Raw genomic sequence first — 18,383 nt, 5'->3', positions numbered from 1 at the left:
ATGAGGGAGGTGACTTTATTCTCCGATCCTCACCTTCTTTCCTCTCCTCGCCACCCAGCGTGTGGAGAAGCTGCTGGAGACCATTGACCAGCTGTACCTGGAGTTCGCCAAGAGAGCTGCCCCCTTCAACAACTGGATGGATGGGGCCATTGAGGACCTTCAGGACATGTTCATTGTGCACAGCATTGAAGAGATCCAGGTGAGGCGCATCAGCAGAGCCAAATGCTTCTTGAGAACTCCAAGCAATTACATTGGGCCTGAAATTAGAGCTGGAGAAGGTACAGCACAGGTCAACAAGGGATGCTGGAAGCAACTTCATGTTGGGGGAAAAAAAGGCTTCTTAGCTATGATGGAGGAGGAACATGATACAGGTTTATAACAGTATGAATCATGCTGAGAGTGAGAGCTATCCAACATGGATGGCTTTAAAAGAGGATTAGACAAATTAATGGAGGAGAAAGTTATTGATGGATGGCTGTATTTTACCGCCACTGAATACCTGTTGTTGGGAATCACAGTTGAGCAGGGTGCCAATGCATGTGTGTCCAGATGGCCAACAAGTTTTCTGGAGGCACCTGGTTGGCCACTGGGACAACAGGAAGCTGGACCAGGTGGGCTGTGAGCCTGATCCAGGAGGCTCGCCTCATGTTCTTACAAAGAGCAATAGATTTATGCAAAGCAAAAGGAAGTAGAGAGAGCTCATTTCCTTCTGCCTGCCGTACTCACCTGGACAGCAACTAACTTTCACCCCTTCCTCCTGGAGCAGAGCCTGATTACAGCCCACGAGCAGTTCAAAGCCACCCTGCCTGAGGCTGACAAGGAGCGCATGGCCATCCTGGGCATCCAGAACGAGATCCAGAAGATTGCACAGACCTACGGCATCAAGCTGTCGGGCTTGAACCCTTACACCAACCTCTCGCATCTCGACATCGCCAACAAGTGGGACAGGGTGAGAGCATCCTTTTAAGAAACCAGCCCCATGGTGTTTCTTCGGGAGCTGTGTGAGGGTCTTGGGCAAAGGCTTTTGCTGGTTCGGGTCACCCCCAAGGTGCTGTGCTCCTCCCCGACTCCTTGGGATACTGTCTTTGCTCCCTTGCTTGTGCTCCCCCTCTCAAAAGACACAGGAGACGTCCAGATGGGGTGTGTGGCTATGGGACACGAAAACTATATACCTCCTCCAGGATCAAAAGTAATGCAACTCTGAATACCAGTTGCTGGGGAATGGTGGCAGGAGAGGGATAGCCACTCTGGGCGGCTCCCAACAAAAAATAGTAAAAACACAATACAACATCAAACACTAAAAACTTCCTGCTTGCCTGCTTCCCATGGGGGCATCTAGGATGCTGGACTAGATGGGGCCTTTTTAGTTTGCAGGTCTTACCTGGTGTTCTTATGGGGGACCTGAGCAGACACCCTCCCCTCTGCCAGCTCCAGATTGTTTTCTAGAGAGGAATGGAAAGTCCACTGCCAAGGCACAGACCCATCCCCCGTTTGTTTATAAAATGATTTACAAAATGCCAACTCATTAAAAAGATATGTTAAAATCATTAAAGAATAATAAAATGAAGAACAAGTGCCCAACAGTGCAGAAAATTAATTCTCCAACAAAGCTTAGCAAGCAATCCATGTTTTCAGCAAGGGATGAAATATCAGAATTGTAGCTGCCAGTCTAGTTTCAGGAGGGTGTTTTCCAAATCTCTGGGGCCTTGGCTGATGCAGAAGCTAAACAATGCTGCGGTCCTTAATCCCTGATTCAATAAGTGACAATAAGTCAATAGCTCCTCTTTCCTGGAGTAGCTGATTTATTCATTGAGCCTCTAAACCAGATGTGGGGACCCTGTCAGGCCCTCCAGCAGTCATTGGACTCCAACTCCTATCAGCCATAGTCAGCATGGCCAGTGATGATGGGAACTGTAGTGCAACCACATCTGGATGGCTTTCAGGTCCCCTACCCTAAACAATTGCCAAGAAGAGGAACATCTGGAGGTTCTCCAGCTGCCTTGATGCATGTGCTTTGGAAGTCCTGCTTTCATCCTAGGCAGGAAAGGCTCTGAGGGGGCAGAGTACCTCCTGTCCTCACAGGACTACACCCAACACCACACCAACCCAGATCTCCCTCCAGTAGGGCCTCTAAACCCCAATTCTTATGTACAGAGTCTCTTTTTTCTTGCTCCTCCAGGTGAAGCAGCTGGTCCCACACCGTGATCAAACCCTGCAAGAAGAGCTGGCAAGACAGCAAGCCAATGAACGCCTCCGACGCCAGTTTGCCGCCCAGGCTAACATCATTGGACCCTGGATCCAGACAAAGATGGAGGTAAGGTCCTCTCCTGCCCCATGTGCCAGGGCAAAATGCCCTCAAGGTCCTCAGCTGAGTGGTAGAGCTTTGCATGAAGAAGGTTCTAAGTTCAGTCCTCAATGGCATCTACTGATAGGACTGGGTGACACTCTGGCCCTTGAGAACTGCTGCTGATCAGCATACAATGCACCAAATATTTGATTCCTTATATGGCAACTCCTTACCTACGCCCCTATCCACCTACATCCCCTGGGAGAGATTACTAGCTCTGTCTGGTGAGGGGGCTGTCTAGTGGGTTAGAAGCAGGATGGGCATTGGACCATCAGAGCAGGCTTGAGACTCCAGGATGCTTGGACTGCTTCCCTAATCCTGAATCTTACTGCTATTTCTTGACCCTTCCACCTTACAACCCTCTGGACGCCCCCCATAGGAGGAGAAAGGGTGAAATGGCCCTCTAGGCAACAGGTTATGGCTCCTCTCGTTAGCCAAGAAGTGCTGACCAAATGCGGCAGCTCTGTAAAGCTAATGTATAGTGAATCTGTCTTTGCCAGTGACAAACCATCACTTGTAGGGCAGAGATAGCGAACCTGTGCTTCCCGTCCCCCCCAGGTGCTTTTGTACAGCAACTTCCACCAGCCTGACTACTGGCCGTGTTCTCTGAGGCCACTAAGAATTGGTACCCAGCCACACCTGGGGTGCTACAGGTTCTCTGAGGCCACTAAGAATTGGTACCCAGCCACACCTGGGGGGCTACAGGTTCTCCCAATGCTGCTGTAGAGGAAGGGTGCCCCATGAGATCAGAGCTAGGCTCTAGGGTCTTAAGCTAACAGGAGGCTTCCCTTCTGCCCTCCCCTGGCAGGAGATTGGCCACATCTCTGTGGACATCAGCGGGTCTCTTGAGGACCAGATGAACCACCTGAAGCAGCATGAGCAGAACATCATCAACTACAAGGCCAACATCGACAAGCTGGAGGGAGACCACCAACTCATCCAAGAGGCCCTCATCTTTGACAACAAGCACACCAGCTACACTATGGAGGTGGGGGTCTGCGTGTGCATTGCAGGGGTGGGGGCATTTTCAGAAATAATTCCCGGGTGGGCTGTTAAGATACATAAAAGTCAAACTCCACGGTGCATGGGTGTAAAAATTATAAATTTCATATGTTTGTGAAAACCAGCCAAAGACTAGTTACTTAGTCTTCCAAGTAGCATCTCGCCTTTGTGCACATAAATATAAGCATTTTGAAGCATGCAAGATTACAGAACTATATGAGAATTATTATTATTTACTGTGGTTTTATATTTGTTGGAAACCACTCAGAGTGGCTGGGGCAACCCAGTCAAACGGGAAGCATATAAATAATACATATAGTAGTAGTAGTAATCTACAAGGAACACCATGAGGAAAATGGGAAATTGAGGCAGATATTTATTCCATGACAATTTGAAATTCAAACTGGAACCTATTTAGTGTGTTGGTAGTCTTATTTGTAGTCTTATTTGTTGGGGTTGTTTCCTTTCCTTTAATTATTTTATCTTTCTTTTAGCTCTTAAAAGGCAAAAGTGTACAAAGTGTGGGATTGTACCAGGCTGAATTTATTGACAGCATTTTTGCTGATTTGTTCATACTATTTTGATTTTCAATAAGTGAATATCTAAAAAAGGGGGGGATAATTCCTGGCTGAACCCCCCCCCCCCAGAATGGATCTCCAGCAAGTAGGTGAAGGATTGGGTGGGTGTGATTGCCCCCCACCTCCTTCCCCAGTGCTTCTGGATCTCATTCTGCAAACCCCACTGTCTTTGACTGCATGCAGCACATCCGGGTGGGCTGGGAACAGCTGCTGACCACCATTGCCCGCACTATCAATGAAGTCGAGAACCAGATTCTGACCCGCGATGCCAAGGGAATCAGCCAGGAACAGATGAACGAGTTCCGGGCCTCCTTCAACCATTTCGACCGGGTAAGGTGGCCTCTTGCAAACCCAGCCCTGACCACTCGCACACTCACCGCCGCTTCTTGCTTGCACACTTCTCCTGAGCTTAATCCTACTGCAAGCCTCCTGCCAAATTCTTGCCTGGCGAGCCAGCGCACAACACGGAAACGCCGTTTACCTTCCCGCCAGTAAGCGGTCCCTATTTATCTACTTGCACCTGGGGGTGCTTTCGAACTGCTAGGTTGGCAGGCGCTGGGACCGAGCAACGGGAGCGCACCCCGCCGCGGGGATTCGAACCGCCGACCTTTCGATCGGCAAGCCCTAGGCGCTGAGGCTTTTACCCACAGCGCCACCCGCGTCCCTGGAGGCCAATCTAGAGCTGATCAAAGGATGGAGTCTCTGGTCTCTTGTCCTAGACCAAGGGTGAGGGACTCTTTTTCAGCCCAAGGGCCACATTCCCTCATGGGCAACCCAGTGGCAGGTAGCATGAGAGGCAAAAAAAGTGGGAGAGGCAATGGGTGCAACCTCCAAACGAGCCACGAGAAAGGAGGACTTGGCTGAGCGCAGGGCTTGTTCACAGACTGCGGAAGGGCTATAGCTCACATGCAGAGCATCTGATTTGCTTGCAAAAGGACCCGGGTTCAATCTCCAGCTAGTGCTGGGAGAGTCTCCTGCCCAAAACCTGGGTAAACTGTTACCAGTCAGTGTAGACAATAGCAGGTGAGGTGGACCGGATGGTCTGTCTTGGTGTAAGGCCACTTCCTGTGTTCCTATGAGGGGCGCCCAGTGCCACCAGTTTAAGGAGTGTTTCCCTTCAGGAATGTGGAATTTGGGGCTGGGGGTGTCTCCTTCCAAATCAACAGCTTCTTTCTTTGCTCTTTGCAGAAGAGAAACGGAATGATGGATCCCGACGACTTCCGGGCCTGCTTGATCTCCATGGGATATGACTTGGTAGGAAGCTGCCCCTTTTGGGGGCCCAGAAGGATAGCTTTCCTTACAACATCCGTTGGAGGGCAAATTCTGGGTAGTTTAATATCACAAGGATCTCCTGGTCGGCTTGAAAATGGTGACTGAACCAAAGCCTTGGCCATCCCTAGATAGCAAAACCTGAGTGGAAATGGGTAGGGTCTGCCCTGAGGCAGTTTTCAGCCCCATTCCATGATCCAAGGGTGGCTCTGGGTGGGAGAACTGATCAGGGATGCTGAATGTCCCTTGGCGGGGAGCACCCCTCCCTGTTTGACCCACATCCCCATTGCTCTTCCCTCCTGATAGGGCGAGGTGGAGTTTGCACGCATCATGACCCTGGTGGATCCAAACAACACAGGCGTGGTGACCTTCCAGGCCTTCATTGACTTCATGACTCGTGAGACGGCTGAGACAGACACTGCCGAGCAAGTCGTGGCTTCCTTCAAGATCCTGGCTTCAGACAAGGTAAGCATTGCAGCAAAAGAACAGGAGAAGTGGTGGAGCTATCGCTTGTCCACAGAAGCAAAATTTGTGTCTCTTGTTTATTCATAGGACCCAGCAACATTATGCTAAGGTTGAGTGAAATTAAGATCTAGGCATTGAAGCAGAATTCAAAGCCTTCCAATAATCTGTTTCCTTTCTTCTTTATGTCTCTTCTCCTCCCGCCGGGCACATTTCAAGCCTTTCCTGGCAGGCCTAGAAAGTGTTTTTGTGGGGGGAAGTGGGGGATGGCTTCTTTCCACTCAGGTGGCCGAGAAGAAAAGGCTATCCTACCCATTTTAGGCTCAGGCCTTGTTTGCCCCTGGCATGTAGCCCTTGACAAACTGCCCCTAAGGCAAGTGTGGGGAACCTTTGGTGCTCCAGGTGTTGCTGGGACCACAACCCACCAACAGCCAGGAATGATGGGAGGTGTAGTTTGACAACAGCTGGAGAACCCAAGGTTCCATCACAGCTGCCCTAACAGAAAAAGGGTTCCTGGACTCTGTTAGTGGAATATTGCAACCTAGAACAGGCCTGCACAGTGTGCAATGCGTCAACCATATTCCATTCTGAGCCATCTTCTGTGTTGGGTAGCACCAGAGGCAAAAGTGGACAGAGCAACCAAAGTAAAAAAAAAATAAAAAAATTGCCATGCTACAGAAGGCTAGTTTCTATTAGCTCATCTCTACCCTCCATCCAGCCTCAGAAGAGACATTATCTGAGTTTGAGGGCATGTTCCTGGCAGGCAAAAATGCTGGTGGAGGGTGCAAAGTATGCCACCACAGCATGCAGTCAAGGGAAATAAAATATGGGTAAGGATGTGTAGTCTGGGGGGACAGATAGGGAACTTCAGAGGGCCACATCTGGCCCCCAAGCCTGAGATGCCTCACCCTTGGTCTTTTGAGTAACATGCTGTTCCTCCTTGTTTGATCCTCCTCCCTGCTGCAGAACTACATCACGATAGAAGAGCTACGTCGGGAGCTGCCACCAGAGCAGGCCGAATACTGCATCAGCAGGATGACGAAGTACACAGGAGCTGACGCTGTGTCCGGCGCTTTGGACTATGTTTCCTTCTCCAGCGCCCTGTACGGAGAGAGCGACCTGTGATCTCTCTGCTCCCCGTCCCACCCTGCCCACCTACCCCCATCTCACCAGAAACAAAAAAAAGCACGTGGGAGCAGAGCGACTCCCCACACACTCGCTTGTGGGGAACTGGTGCCATCGAGAGCCTTGTGCCCACCATGGAAGAGGGGAGGGCACTACCACTACCAGCCCCACCACCACCACCAAATATCATCCCCCGCTGCTGGGCAAGAGGCTGAGATTCCCCCCACTTCCACCCACATGCTGCAGCTGGTGGATCCAGGGTGGTTTTGGTGAGGAAACAGTCTCTCAAGGTTCCCCCTCCCCCTTTGTAGAAGCTGTCGTGTCTGTTCTTTGCTGCTGAGCTAGTTGCACACATTCCCCCTCTGTCCCACGCATTCCCTTCCCTCTTCCCCAGAACCCCCCTCTTTCCCTTGGCCCACCCCCACAGGAGAGGCATGTTGTTGCTGACCTAGAGGGAGGGGCCACCGTTTGACCAGACGGGCCACCGCCAAGTGCATCTCCTGGGATTTATGCTGGGACTGGGAAGGAGGCGGGTACCAGAGGAGGCAGGGGAGGGCTGGCTTGGAAGGAATGCTGTACCAATAAACTGTGCCCACTGGAGGCCCACCCAGCATGGAAGTCTTTTTTCCCCCCACCCTGTTGCATTTGGACAAGTATATGAAATGGCATGTACAGGAGAGGGGAAGGCTAGACCTTTGTGTAGGAATAGATGGGGAGCCAAGGATGGGGAACCTGTAGCCCTGCAGATGTTGTTGGGCAGCATCTTCCATCAGCCCCAGCCACATAGCCAGCGATGATGGAAGCTGTTAAGCAAAAACAAATTCAAATAAGCATCTGGAGGACAATTGGTCTATTGTCTCAAGAGATAACGGAGTGGCCTCCATGAATGAAGTCAAATGGCTGCGTTAACAGCACCAAAGTAACCTCCCTGGAGCGCAAGCCTGGACAGTGCGTATGGAGGTCCTGGCTACCCATACAAGTCCCCCCCCTCTTGGCCTTGCTGATGTGGTCCAAAGGAAGGCAGAGCAATACATCTGGCTCCAACTTGGCTGCAGGAGTTGCAGGAAGGAGGCATACAAGGTGCCATCCAACTGTCTTTGGGACTCCACCCTGGATTTGTGTGGAGTTTACTCTTTAGCCTTTTATTCTCCCCAAGCTATCCCACAAGACAGTGGAGGTTTAGGATCAGTTTATCTTCTCCTAGATGGGCTACCTTCCCAAATTGATTAGCCCAATCTGCCCCTCACTTCCCTCTACAGCACATGCAGAAACCACCTTCTTGACTGTTGGATCCACCATTGGTCTCATCTGCTCAATCCACCAGAGCCTGTCTTTGCATGCAGGGGAAGTCCCTAACTCATTGAGGGTTTAAGACTCATCGGCTATCTTCACCAGGTATAGTCGGCCGGCCAAAGCAGTTTCTCAGGGGGAGGCCACTGCTGCATGCTGACAGCTTCTAGGAGCCACAGAGTGTGAAGTTCAGGGTGTCCCATTGCTGCTTTATATACAGTTCATTCTCTAGCTATCCCCCACCCTCAACACACCGTGGATCGTGTTTAACCACATCCAGAGACAGAAAAAGTATACACACAGTTCTGTAAAATCGCCCCTGGTTCTTATAGCAGCTTGGGGAGGGGAGGGTGGGAGCTCAGCACTTTTGGAATTTTTTTTTCATCCTCTGGTGCAAATGGCAGCTTTGGGCTTGTAGTCCCACAAACACCTGGAGGCCACAGGCTCCCCCCACACCAGCCTTAGCAGCAACGTGAAGCTTCCTCACTCTGAACTTGGGCCAGATGAGCCTGCAATAGCGTACAACAGGATACTGTCACGTGCAAGGCCACTGGTGGAGGCATGTGAGGTCACTGCCATGATCATATTGCATGTCCAAAGGTTCCTGGAAGAAACATTTTATCGTACTGTGCTCCTTCCAACTTGTGTGGCAGAGCAGGGCTCTGCTAAAAACTTGCATCTCATCTGCTCCAGCTACCTTCTGGGCAGACTGGGGCAAAAGCACCTACTTTCCGGAAGCAAAACACTCCGCTCTTTGTTTTCAGCAGAGAACTGCATCTGGGATAGAGCTTGATGGGAGAACAGCTGTCGTCAAACTCCCAGTCCCAGTCAATGTGGCCAAGGCTTAGGGATGACGGGAGATGGAATCTCCCAACACCTGGAAGGTCGGCCTCCGCATGACCTCAATGAAGTTGTTGCCTGGTCGCAAGTACTTGTGGCCCACCCTCTGCCGGAACCAACAGAGACTCAGCAAGCTCTGCCCCTTCACCAAGCACCCACCACTCCCAGCCCTGAATAAAACCAAACGACACAGCGGAAGGACAGGCCACCTTCAAACCTCAGCCACAATTAAAACACCAACAGGGCCTCGTTAAAGTCCTTTAATAATAAAAAATAGAGCTCTTTGGGGCCCGGAGGAAAAGAAGGCCCCCCCCCCAGGGGTCTATAAAAAGGGCTGGCTGGCTCAGGCGGAGATGTGTGCAATTACGCAGGCACAGCTACGTTTCCACCGCAAACGGGTTTCAGGGAATGGCTTTTCCCACTCTCCCCATGACAACTGCAGAAGAGGACGAGGAGGGTAGGGGTGGGGGCCATGAGGAGAAAGCCACCTCGAAACCGGCGCAAGTGTACAGCGTCAGTGCTGTGTGCCACTGTGGACGCAAGGGTGAATGGGGTGTGGGGAGATTGGGAGAAGGTCCCAGGCAGGTGTCAAGAGCAGAGGGAGAAGCTGCCGAGGCTGCTGGTGTGCGAAGTCAGTCTGGAGAGGGAGCAGATGGGCAGGTGGCCGAAGAAAGTGGGATCCGTCATGGGGTGCAGGAGGAGGAGGAAGAGGATCACTCCCAGCAGGTAGAAGAAGACGACAAGGCAGCGCTGCGGGTGGTCCAGGGCTGCGCCAACAGCAGGGAACCCGACGTAGTTGCAGAAGGAGTGGCAGAGCACAGGCCCAATGAGGTGCCCTGTGGGGAGAGGGAGGAGGAGGGGCTGAGCAGGATGCCTCCAGCAGAGACTATTTAAAATCCTAAGTCCCTAGTCCTTATGGGCTGAAGAGACAACTCATGTGGAGTTGCAATAGAAATGGCTTAGGCTAAGAGTTCTCTCTGAAGACATCCTAATTCCTTTCACCACACACACACAGACTGAATATTCAATTAACCTATATGGTACCTTAATGCTATTGCCCTAAGAAATCTGAATTGCTCGTAATATCTGCTTAAATCTGCCTATCAGGGGAAATACAATGTTCTAAAGTAAAAAGAAGCAGCAGCACACACTGATTTTAGGCTATTTATTAATCCTGCCCTCTGCTTCCACACCACCTCTCCTTAGGACAACCTGGTAAAGGCAGGTTAGGGTGAAAGACAGCAGTCACTGAAAGATTCGCGGCCAATGGGAGTGCCTCTCTGACATTCATTCCTGCACCACATCAGGGGTGCCCTAAGGGAAGGGCCTGCATCACAACAGGCATCATTTCACATTCTCTTGTGCCTCCACCTCTTTGGGCTTTCCTCCTCTGGCTGACACTCAGCATTGTGCAGCCCCTGTAAACTGCACTGAAAAATTTCAGTCCCCATTGGGCTGTTTTTTAAGCCTTCTCTCTTTCAGTACTGCTGCACCCAACGGAACTCACCCAATACATGCCAATACCTCCCACCCCTTGATTCTCCGTGGCCCAGTTTTGGTGCCGTTAACCATTTGGTTTTGGTATCCGAGATACTCAAACTCTCTCACATGCATAATGTGATTGCCAGCTGCTACCTTGGGGAGCAACTGAGCAGGAGAGGGACAGGGGGATCCCCATTAACATAGGCAGCACCTTCTCATTCCTAAACCCCACCCCAACTGGTGCAATTCCCTTATTCACTTTCCCCACCTACCTGTCCGGATGAAGATGAAGGCCGTGTATGTTCCGAAAACAGCTGTGTATGAAAACTGGAACACTGCAAAGGAAACAGTCCATCAGAAGCTGGCGGAGGGTTGAGAAGAGGGTGGTAGGGGGCTGGGGAGAGCATCCTTTTTTCAGGCAGCATCTTCTGGATGAGCAAGTTGCCCACACAGTGATACACCACATAATGAAATTGGCTTACAAACCACTTTGCTTGGCCAACGCCATCTACACCTTTCAGTCTGAGCTAAATGCCAATCTATACATTTGTGCAGAATGAACAATCAAATTCCTCAGCCCAGGTCAGACCCCTTTGTCCAGCTAGCCCTGTACAGTCGTACCTTGGTTTTCAAACAGCTTAGTTGTTGAACGTTTTGGCTCGCGAATGCTGCAAACCCGGAAGTGAGTGTTCCGGTTTGCGAACTATTTTTGGAAGCCGAACGTCTGACGGTGCTTCCGTGGCTTCTGACTGGCTTCAGGAGCTTCAAATCACTTTGGTTTTCAAACGTTTTGGAAGTCGGATGGACTTCCGGAATGGATTCCATTCGACTTCCAAGGTACGACTGTACTCTGAGAGGAAGCTCCCCTGGCCCTCCAGCAGAGACGGGCCGGCCTGATTCCTCCAAAGGAATGTGCCAGGAATCAGAGCTGTGGATTGAACCACTGGGTCAAAGTGTGCGCTCTACCACTCAGCTTACATCTCCTCCCGAAATGGTAACACAGCCATATATGTACCGTATTTTTCGCACCATAGGACGCACTTTTCCCCCTCCAAAAATGAAGGGGAAATGTGTGTGCGTCCTATGGTGCGAATGCAGGCTTTCGCTGAAGCCTGGAGAGTGAGAGGGGTCGGTGCGCACCGACCCCTCACGCTCTCCAGGCTTCGCACACCTCTCTGCAAGCAGCGGGAGCCCAGCACTGGGCTCCCGCTGCTTGCGGAGAGTTGCCTGCATGCTGAAGCCTGCACGCGCTGAGCTCAGCGTGTCCAGGCTTCGCGGACCTCTCCGCAAGCAGCGGGAGCGCTCCCGCTGCTTGTGGAGACTTGCCTGCATGCTGAAGCCTGCGCGCGCTGAGCTCAGCGCGTCCAGGCTTTGCGGACCTCTCAGCAAGCAGTGGGAGCACTCCCACGGCTTGCAGAGAGCTGCCTGTTTGGGGGCTGGGGTCGGGGGAAGCTCGAGCTTCCCCCGCCCCAGCCCCGCGCCTGGGGGGAAAATATTTTTTTCCCCTTTATTTCCCCCCCAAAAAACTGGGTGCGCCCTATGGTCCGGTGCGCCCTATGGTGCGAAAAATACGGTATGTATATATCAAAAGGCCCTGTGGCCAATATCCCGCCACCCTCTTGGCTTCTGATGGTGGGGAAAACAGGGACCGCCCAAGCCATACATACCTGCGGAGAGGAAGATGCTGGCTGTGCTTCCTTGGCGAAACCGTAGCTGCTCAATGACATGGTGAAAGTGAGCTAGAAAACAAAGACGCAACTCAGCACATGTGGCAGAACAGCCTTCTGAATGGCCTTCTCCCTCCCCACATCATCTCCCTGCAAAATGCCAAGGTTCTTCCTGCGATGTTAGAAGAGCGCGTTGCATCAGTCCAGCATCCTGTTCTCACAGTGGCTGACCAATGCCTGTGCAAATCCCCAAAGCAAGACCTGAGCCCAAGAGCACTCCCCGTCCTGTGATTCCCAGCGATTTGGATTCACAGTGGAGGCGGAGCACAGCCATTGTGGCTAAGTTTTAGCCATAGATAGCTACTTCTCCTCTGTGAATTCATCTAATCTTCTTTTAAAGCCATCCAACTTGTGGCCACCACTGCCTCCTGTGGGATTGAGTTCCATAGTTTAAATATGAGCTGCATGAAATACTTTCTTTTGTCTGCCCTGAATCTCCCAACATTCAGATTCAGAGGGTGCCCGTGAGTTCTAGTGTCATGAAAGTGGGATGTTTTTCTCTGTCTGCTCTCAATATGCCATACGTAATTTTATAAATTCCTATCATGTTGCCTCTTACTTGCCTTTTCTCTAAACTAAAAAGGCACAAACACTGCAACCTTTCTTCAGAGGGGAGTTGCAAACAGATAAGGACATTGGCAGGATTGTTGTAATAACCTGCAGTTTCATAAGAGTAAATAAAAGAATAAGTGAAGTTAATTTAGAATATGCAGGGAATGATAAAAAAATAAATTTAAGAAACTACAGAAAGAATAGGAAGTGCCCCAAAACTTTCTGTAGTACAAACAAACGCTCCAGTTTCAGCCCTGAGAAATCTGTGGCTTTGCAGGCCTCCCTGGACTACAACTCCCATCAGCCCCAGCCAGCAAGTGGTGATGGGAGATGGAGTCTGGAAACCTCCAAACAGCTTGAAAAGTTCACCATCCTTGGTTTCAGGCCCACAAAAGTTCACCATCCTTGGTTTCAGCCTTGTGCTAAGAAGGAAGTAGAAAGTCCAGGCAATTAGGTGAAGGTTGGGGCCGCCTCAAGAAACCGTCTCCTCTTGCCGGGGAGAAATACGGCACTCACCGACTCCGAAGAACAGTGGGCAGGTGAAGACAGCAGGCCCCAATCCCGTGCAAGGGACCAGCATGGGCAGCATGCAGGCCCGGAAGACCAGCTCCTCCGTGAAGGGCGCAATGACCTGGTTGCGGAGCCAGCGCATGTCAGTCAGACAGAGAACCCAAAAGCTGGGGTCTGGGGGGGCGAGGAGGAGGAGTAGTGTTACTTACACCCCACCCCTCCTCTTGAGAAGGTACAGCAGTAGCAAAAAAAAGGGGGTGTTTTGTCAATAGGTGTCCAAGAAGGAGGGCAATTATAACCACTTGGCCAGGGCCTTAAAGCGCACATTCCACAGAGGCATGGAAAAACAGGCACTGGGATGACATCCCATCAACCAGCCTTTGCCGACCTGTGAGCCTTCCAGCTGCTTTGGACTACAACTCCCATCACTCCAGCTAGAATGAAAAGCTTGCTTCCTGAAAGGAGTGCATTGCATACTCGGAGTAGAGTGTCATAAGGGAAAACAAGGAGACACTCGCTTTTTGCCCTACAGCAAGGCCCAAATGCAGCCTTCCAGGCCTTTACTGTCTATCTGATCCTCAGGGTGCAACCCTTACCAGACCCGCTTCACGTCCCCCACCCATTCAGTGTTTTTGCCTGGCTGGAATATGTCTATGAACTCTGGTAATGCTTCTTGATTGCCAGGACAGCAGACAGAGGCAGGCAGGTGGGTGGGTAAGCTCATGTAAAAACTAGCCTCCTGTACAAGGGTAACGCTCACATTCGTTACTCCAGCCCCTTTTTGCCTCTGGCTCCGCCCACCCTGGCATGCGGCCCCTGGAAGCTTATCCAGAAGGGAATGTGGCCCCTGGCCTGTAAAAGTTCCCCAGCCCCACCCCTAGAGTCTCTCGCAGTTGCTCTCCAAGCCCCGCCATCACATGCCAATCTACGTGGTCTTACCAAACGCAACTTTCAAACCTTCTACCAGGTCCCAAGGGCAGTCCATCGAGAGCTGGATGAGAGGACCAAGGAATAGGACCTGTGGGGCGAGAGAGAAGGAGCAAAGAACACGTTCACAAGCAAATGTAAAAATCAGCCCTTGCATTTTCTGCACCTGGTGTGTAAATATGGAAGAGCCACATCGGTCAGTGTGGTATTGAGGGTTGTCTTTTCCCCCCTCCTCCTTTTTAAAAAGCTTTTTATTGAAAAGTTTTAAACTAGTGTAAATTGCTATAAATCAACATCAGTATTCAAAATTTTGCATAATAAAAAGGGTATAAACTAAAAGTATAAAAGATCAGAACCATTTTCCTGGCAAAACATTTTGATTAGTACACCTGTTCCAGAATAAACAAGAATCTATTCCATCCCAATCTCCATAACTATTCTTCAGCCTTTCCGCTTCATCTTTCTTGAAATGAAGTGCATTGAATGGAGACTGCCCTCCCTCAAAAAAGTTCTCTGTCCTATTTTTGTAGAGTTGGAAGGGACCATGAGGGTCATCCAGTCCAACCCCCTGAAGCACAGGAATCTTTTGCCCAACACGGGGCTCAAACCCATGACCCTGAGATTAAGAGTCTCATGTTCTAACCGACAGAGCTATCCTTTAAACCTCTTTACTCTGGCTTTTGAAACTTGAGGTGTATATCTTTAGGACCCACCTTATTTGGGGGGTTGTAAGTTGCTTTAACGCCTGCCAACCTAGCAGTTCGAAAGCACCCCCGGGTGCAAGTAGATAAATAGGGACCGCTTACTGGCGGGAAGGTAAACGGCGTTTCCGTGTGCTGCGCTGGCTCGCCAGATGCAGCTTTGTCACGCTGGCCACGTGACCCGGAAGTGTCTCCGGACAGCGCTGGCCCCTGGCCTCTTAAGTGAGATGGGCGCACAACCCCAGAGTCTGTCAAGACTGGCCGTACGGGCAGGGGTACCTTTACCTTTACCTTTAAGTTGCTTTAAACTGCTTTTAATAATGCGTCCTAATGTCATAACCTGCGGTGGGACCTTAGGGTAAAGGGTAAGGCTGTACAAAGGTAAAATGTATATTAATTGCTCCCTACGCTGGCCTCACCCAGCACAGAAGGGAGAATGGCTTAAATATGTGGGAGTAAATGAGCCCTGCTGAATCCTAGCAGAGCACTGGCTGATCAAGAGCTGCACTTACCATTGTTAACAGCAAAGGCAGCACGGTTGCTGGTATAATGCCCTCAAGCCGGAAGCCCATCAGGGCAAGAAGGGATGCATCTGGCTGAGCAGAAGAGGAAACGCCTTCATTAGCCCTGGGGAAGCACAAACCGCCCACCCCCCATAATCTGCCATAGCTTGCAATGGTGCAATGCATATAGTTACAAAGCACAACCGGACATCAATTCACGCCACAGGTCTACCCAGCTGAGGACTGTCTTCCCTGACTGCCCAGGGCTACTGGAGCTCCTTTAACTGGAGATACTAAAAACTGAACTTGGATCCTTTATACACGCTAAGAAATATGGGCTCCCCACTGGGGCACTGTCCTAGTGCTTATATAACAAATAGCTCATGACAGCTTTTCGGCGCCACCTAAAAACATGATTGTTCAGGCAAGCCTATCCAGGCTCTTAGAAATGCCAGTGTGAATTTTAACTCGGTTTAGTATTTTAACTTCCGTGTATGCTTTAACGTATTGTATTTTTTCCTTGATTCTATTATCTTTTTGTAAACCGCTTTAAGGTTTGCTTGTTTGTACAATCAATCAGTGTATAAATTTTATGAAATAAATGACGGCTTGCACAAGTGAGCCAAGCCACAACTGGAGGCATAGGAATACAGGAAGCCACTGGGTATCAAGTCAGACCACTGGGTTCATCCAGATCACTGCCACCTGCAGTGACTGGCAGCAGCTCCTCAGGGTTTCAGAACGGGTCTTTCTGCATGGAAATATCAGGGGACTGAACTCGTGGCTTTCTGCATGCAAAGCAGGTGATCTACCAGAGAGCTATGGTTCTTCCCTTAAAAATAAATTAAGGTTCCAGCCCTCATGGTTCTGAATAAAGGGCTGATCTAAATAGCATGGTGCCTTCCTGAATGCAAAGTTCAAACATTGTGCTAAAAGCAGACACCATACACATCCAGACACTCTTACATAACTGACAATCTGTCCCCCAGGACAATTTTCTTTTCCATTAGGGCAACAGTAGATGGTTTCCATCACACAAGCGGTATAAAAAGCCTTACTGTAAACAATGTCACACCATTCCAATAACATCCTACGTAGTCTTCACAGGCTCAGATGCCTGAGAAGTGGTGGTGATGGAGGCACCCCATAATACTATACAAATGATCGTTCTAAAATGTACAGGGGCACAGCAGAGGCATCGGAACAGGAACGAGGGGAGAAGGCAGCAGCCAGAGTTTTGGATGGCACTGATCATGCCGATCACCAAAACAGTTTCGAAAGAATGTCACTGGCTGCCTATTTGTTTCCAGGCCCATTTCAAAGGCTGGTGCTCACCCACTGAAGTCCTAAACAGCTTAGGACCCAAGTAGGACCCAACAGCCTCCTCCTGTACCAACCTGACTGCACATAAAGAGTACCAGCCCACATCTAGCTCAGTAACAGGAGATACCAGGGATTGAAGCTAAAACCTTCTGCATGCAAAGTAGATGCTCTACTTTGCATCTACTGTGCTGCAACCCACGCCCAAGTCGTTTAGGCACCAGGTAAGTTTTGGTTTTTCAAAAAATACCCAGATATTTAAAAACCTTTTAGTGCCTTCAGCGTCTTAAATTCTCTGGCTTTTAAATGCTGACTGTTTCGTATGTTTTATTGTTTTGATTTTAGGATTTTAAAAGGTGGCATATAAATGACCTTATTAATTAAAGAAGCTTGAAGTGACAGAAATCTCCTGCTTATTTTGGCCAGGCATTTTCCAGACCCGGCCATGATCTCACCTTAATGCCTGTCACCTCTTTCCAGGCCCAGATGAAGATGGGCGAGAGGCTGGAGACAATGAGGACGCTGGTGAACCTCCGTTTGATGACAGCTGGGTGGTCCCTGGAAGGAGAAAGGCCCAGCAGGAGAAGCTGCAGGAGCTGGACCTCTAGAGGCCCTGGCTGAGGCTGCCCACCCGCAAAGATGCAAATCCCCCCAAGGCAAGACTGCAGCAGGAGAACAGCTACAGTATTCACAGGGTTTATTTCTTCCATAATTTTTTTAACCTGGGATAGGAACCCAAACAGCTTCCCCATTCAACGCAGAGCTTCCTGCCCGTTTGAAGAGTTTGCAAAGAAACCCACAGACTCTTGCCTGACCCATGTCTCAATCCAGGAAGAAAGCAATTATATAAGCAAAGTTATATAGTGCGGTAGGGGGGCCCGGCTACGCCAGCAAAGGCTCCTGGATACTACTGACTCCCAGAAGTTCTTGCTATCCATTGCAGACGGGCGTTCATAGCTGAGCGCGGACTTCAAAGAAGCTCGGCCACCTTAAGCGCCCACGTTTGGAGTGCAGCGTCGGATCTGGGGGCGGGGGGGGGGGCACTCATTTTACAATCTTGCCCGGTGCATTAAATGTTGCAACTGACTCTCAGAGCAACTTCTGCCTCACCTGGAGCACTCGCCTCCCGTCTGTTCGGGCCGTGGCGTTTTCGTGCAACCCCCTCCCCGTCCAGCCCCCAAAGAGCGGGAAAGGTTCCCCCCTCCTCGAGGGAGCCGAGACGCTTCAAGGGAGCCTGCGAGCAAAGACTTCGCGGGTGGGTGATGGGGTCGGAGCGAGCGAAAGACGCAGCGCGCCTGGCCCGGCGGGGAGCCGAGCGGGGCTTTTTTTTCCCCCACGGGGGCGCATCTCGGCTCTCCTCCACTCACCTGGGCAAGTGGCTCTTCCACACGTAGAGGCTGCCCACATAGCAGCAGGCCAGGCTGAGGCAGGAGAAGAGCGAGGCCCAGCAGAGCCCCGAGCCGGAGCCCCCCGGCTCCGCGCCCGCTGTCGTCTCCTCCGACATAGGAGATCAGAACAGCCCGGCTGCCCAGGCAAGGCAGGCTGGGCCGCGTGGAGGAGCCTCCGCCTCCAGGCCGCGGAAGAGGAAGCCAGCTGAGCGGGCGGCGCAGCCAAGGGCAGGGGAGCGGGCCCAGCCCGCCAAGCAAGTGCGACGGTAAGACCCCCAGCCGGGGCAAGGCGGGGGAGCCGGGGAGGGGGCTCCACCCACCGCCCACTTCGCGGCTTGCAAGCGTTTCCCACGGCAAGCT

General features: G+C 51.1%; 3 protein-coding genes across 6 annotated transcripts in view; 2 read left to right on the top strand and 1 right to left on the bottom strand.

The window, feature by feature from the left end:
- ACTN3 (actinin alpha 3) overlaps positions 1–7,393 on the top strand; it is a 43,197-nt gene extending 35,804 nt beyond the window's left edge. The window contains exons 14-21 of the mRNA XM_053368647.1: positions 59–199; positions 767–949; positions 2,180–2,314; positions 3,156–3,335; positions 4,111–4,257; positions 5,116–5,181; positions 5,503–5,661; positions 6,625–7,393. Of these exons, the coding sequence (XP_053224622.1) occupies positions 59–199; positions 767–949; positions 2,180–2,314; positions 3,156–3,335; positions 4,111–4,257; positions 5,116–5,181; positions 5,503–5,661; positions 6,625–6,783 (1,170 nt within the window). The 3' untranslated portion in view covers positions 6,784–7,393. The remainder of the gene's footprint in view (positions 1–58; positions 200–766; positions 950–2,179; positions 2,315–3,155; positions 3,336–4,110; positions 4,258–5,115; positions 5,182–5,502; positions 5,662–6,624) is intronic.
- A 1,765-nt stretch (positions 7,394–9,158) lies between these two features.
- On the bottom strand, positions 9,159–18,151 carry RCE1 (Ras converting CAAX endopeptidase 1). Of its 3 annotated transcripts, XM_053368232.1 has the most exons (8): positions 18,003–18,151; positions 17,091–17,193; positions 15,325–15,408; positions 14,124–14,202; positions 13,191–13,358; positions 12,063–12,134; positions 10,668–10,730; positions 9,159–9,749 (listed from the first exon to the last, which is right to left on the bottom strand). In XM_053368232.1, exons 1-8 carry the CDS (start codon positions 18,137–18,139, stop codon positions 9,502–9,504), a joined length of 954 nt encoding a protein of 317 aa, XP_053224207.1. In that variant the 5' UTR covers positions 18,140–18,151; the 3' UTR covers positions 9,159–9,501. The 3 variants fall into 3 exon arrangements, with proteins under 3 accessions (XP_053224207.1, XP_053224208.1, XP_053224209.1); XM_053368233.1 differs by lacking the exon at positions 13,191–13,358; XM_053368234.1 differs by lacking the exon at positions 18,003–18,151 and having other exon boundaries at positions 15,325–15,404; positions 17,091–17,197.
- Positions 18,152–18,183: 32 nt separating this feature from the next.
- Positions 18,184–18,383, top strand: part of LOC128403460 (acylphosphatase-2-like) — a 34,386-nt gene continuing 34,186 nt past the window's right edge. The window contains exon 1 of one of the 2 annotated variants that reach the window (XM_053368235.1): positions 18,184–18,289. The gene's annotated coding sequence lies outside the window, so the exon portion shown is untranslated. The remainder of the gene's footprint in view (positions 18,290–18,383) is intronic. The other variant, XM_053368240.1, reaches the window with a different exon arrangement.

This window comes from Podarcis raffonei, chromosome 16, assembly GCF_027172205.1.
Source record: "Podarcis raffonei isolate rPodRaf1 chromosome 16, rPodRaf1.pri, whole genome shotgun sequence".
Lineage (NCBI taxonomy): Eukaryota > Metazoa > Chordata > Lepidosauria > Squamata > Lacertidae > Podarcis > Podarcis raffonei.
This window is presented reverse-complemented; position numbering and strand designations above follow the sequence as displayed.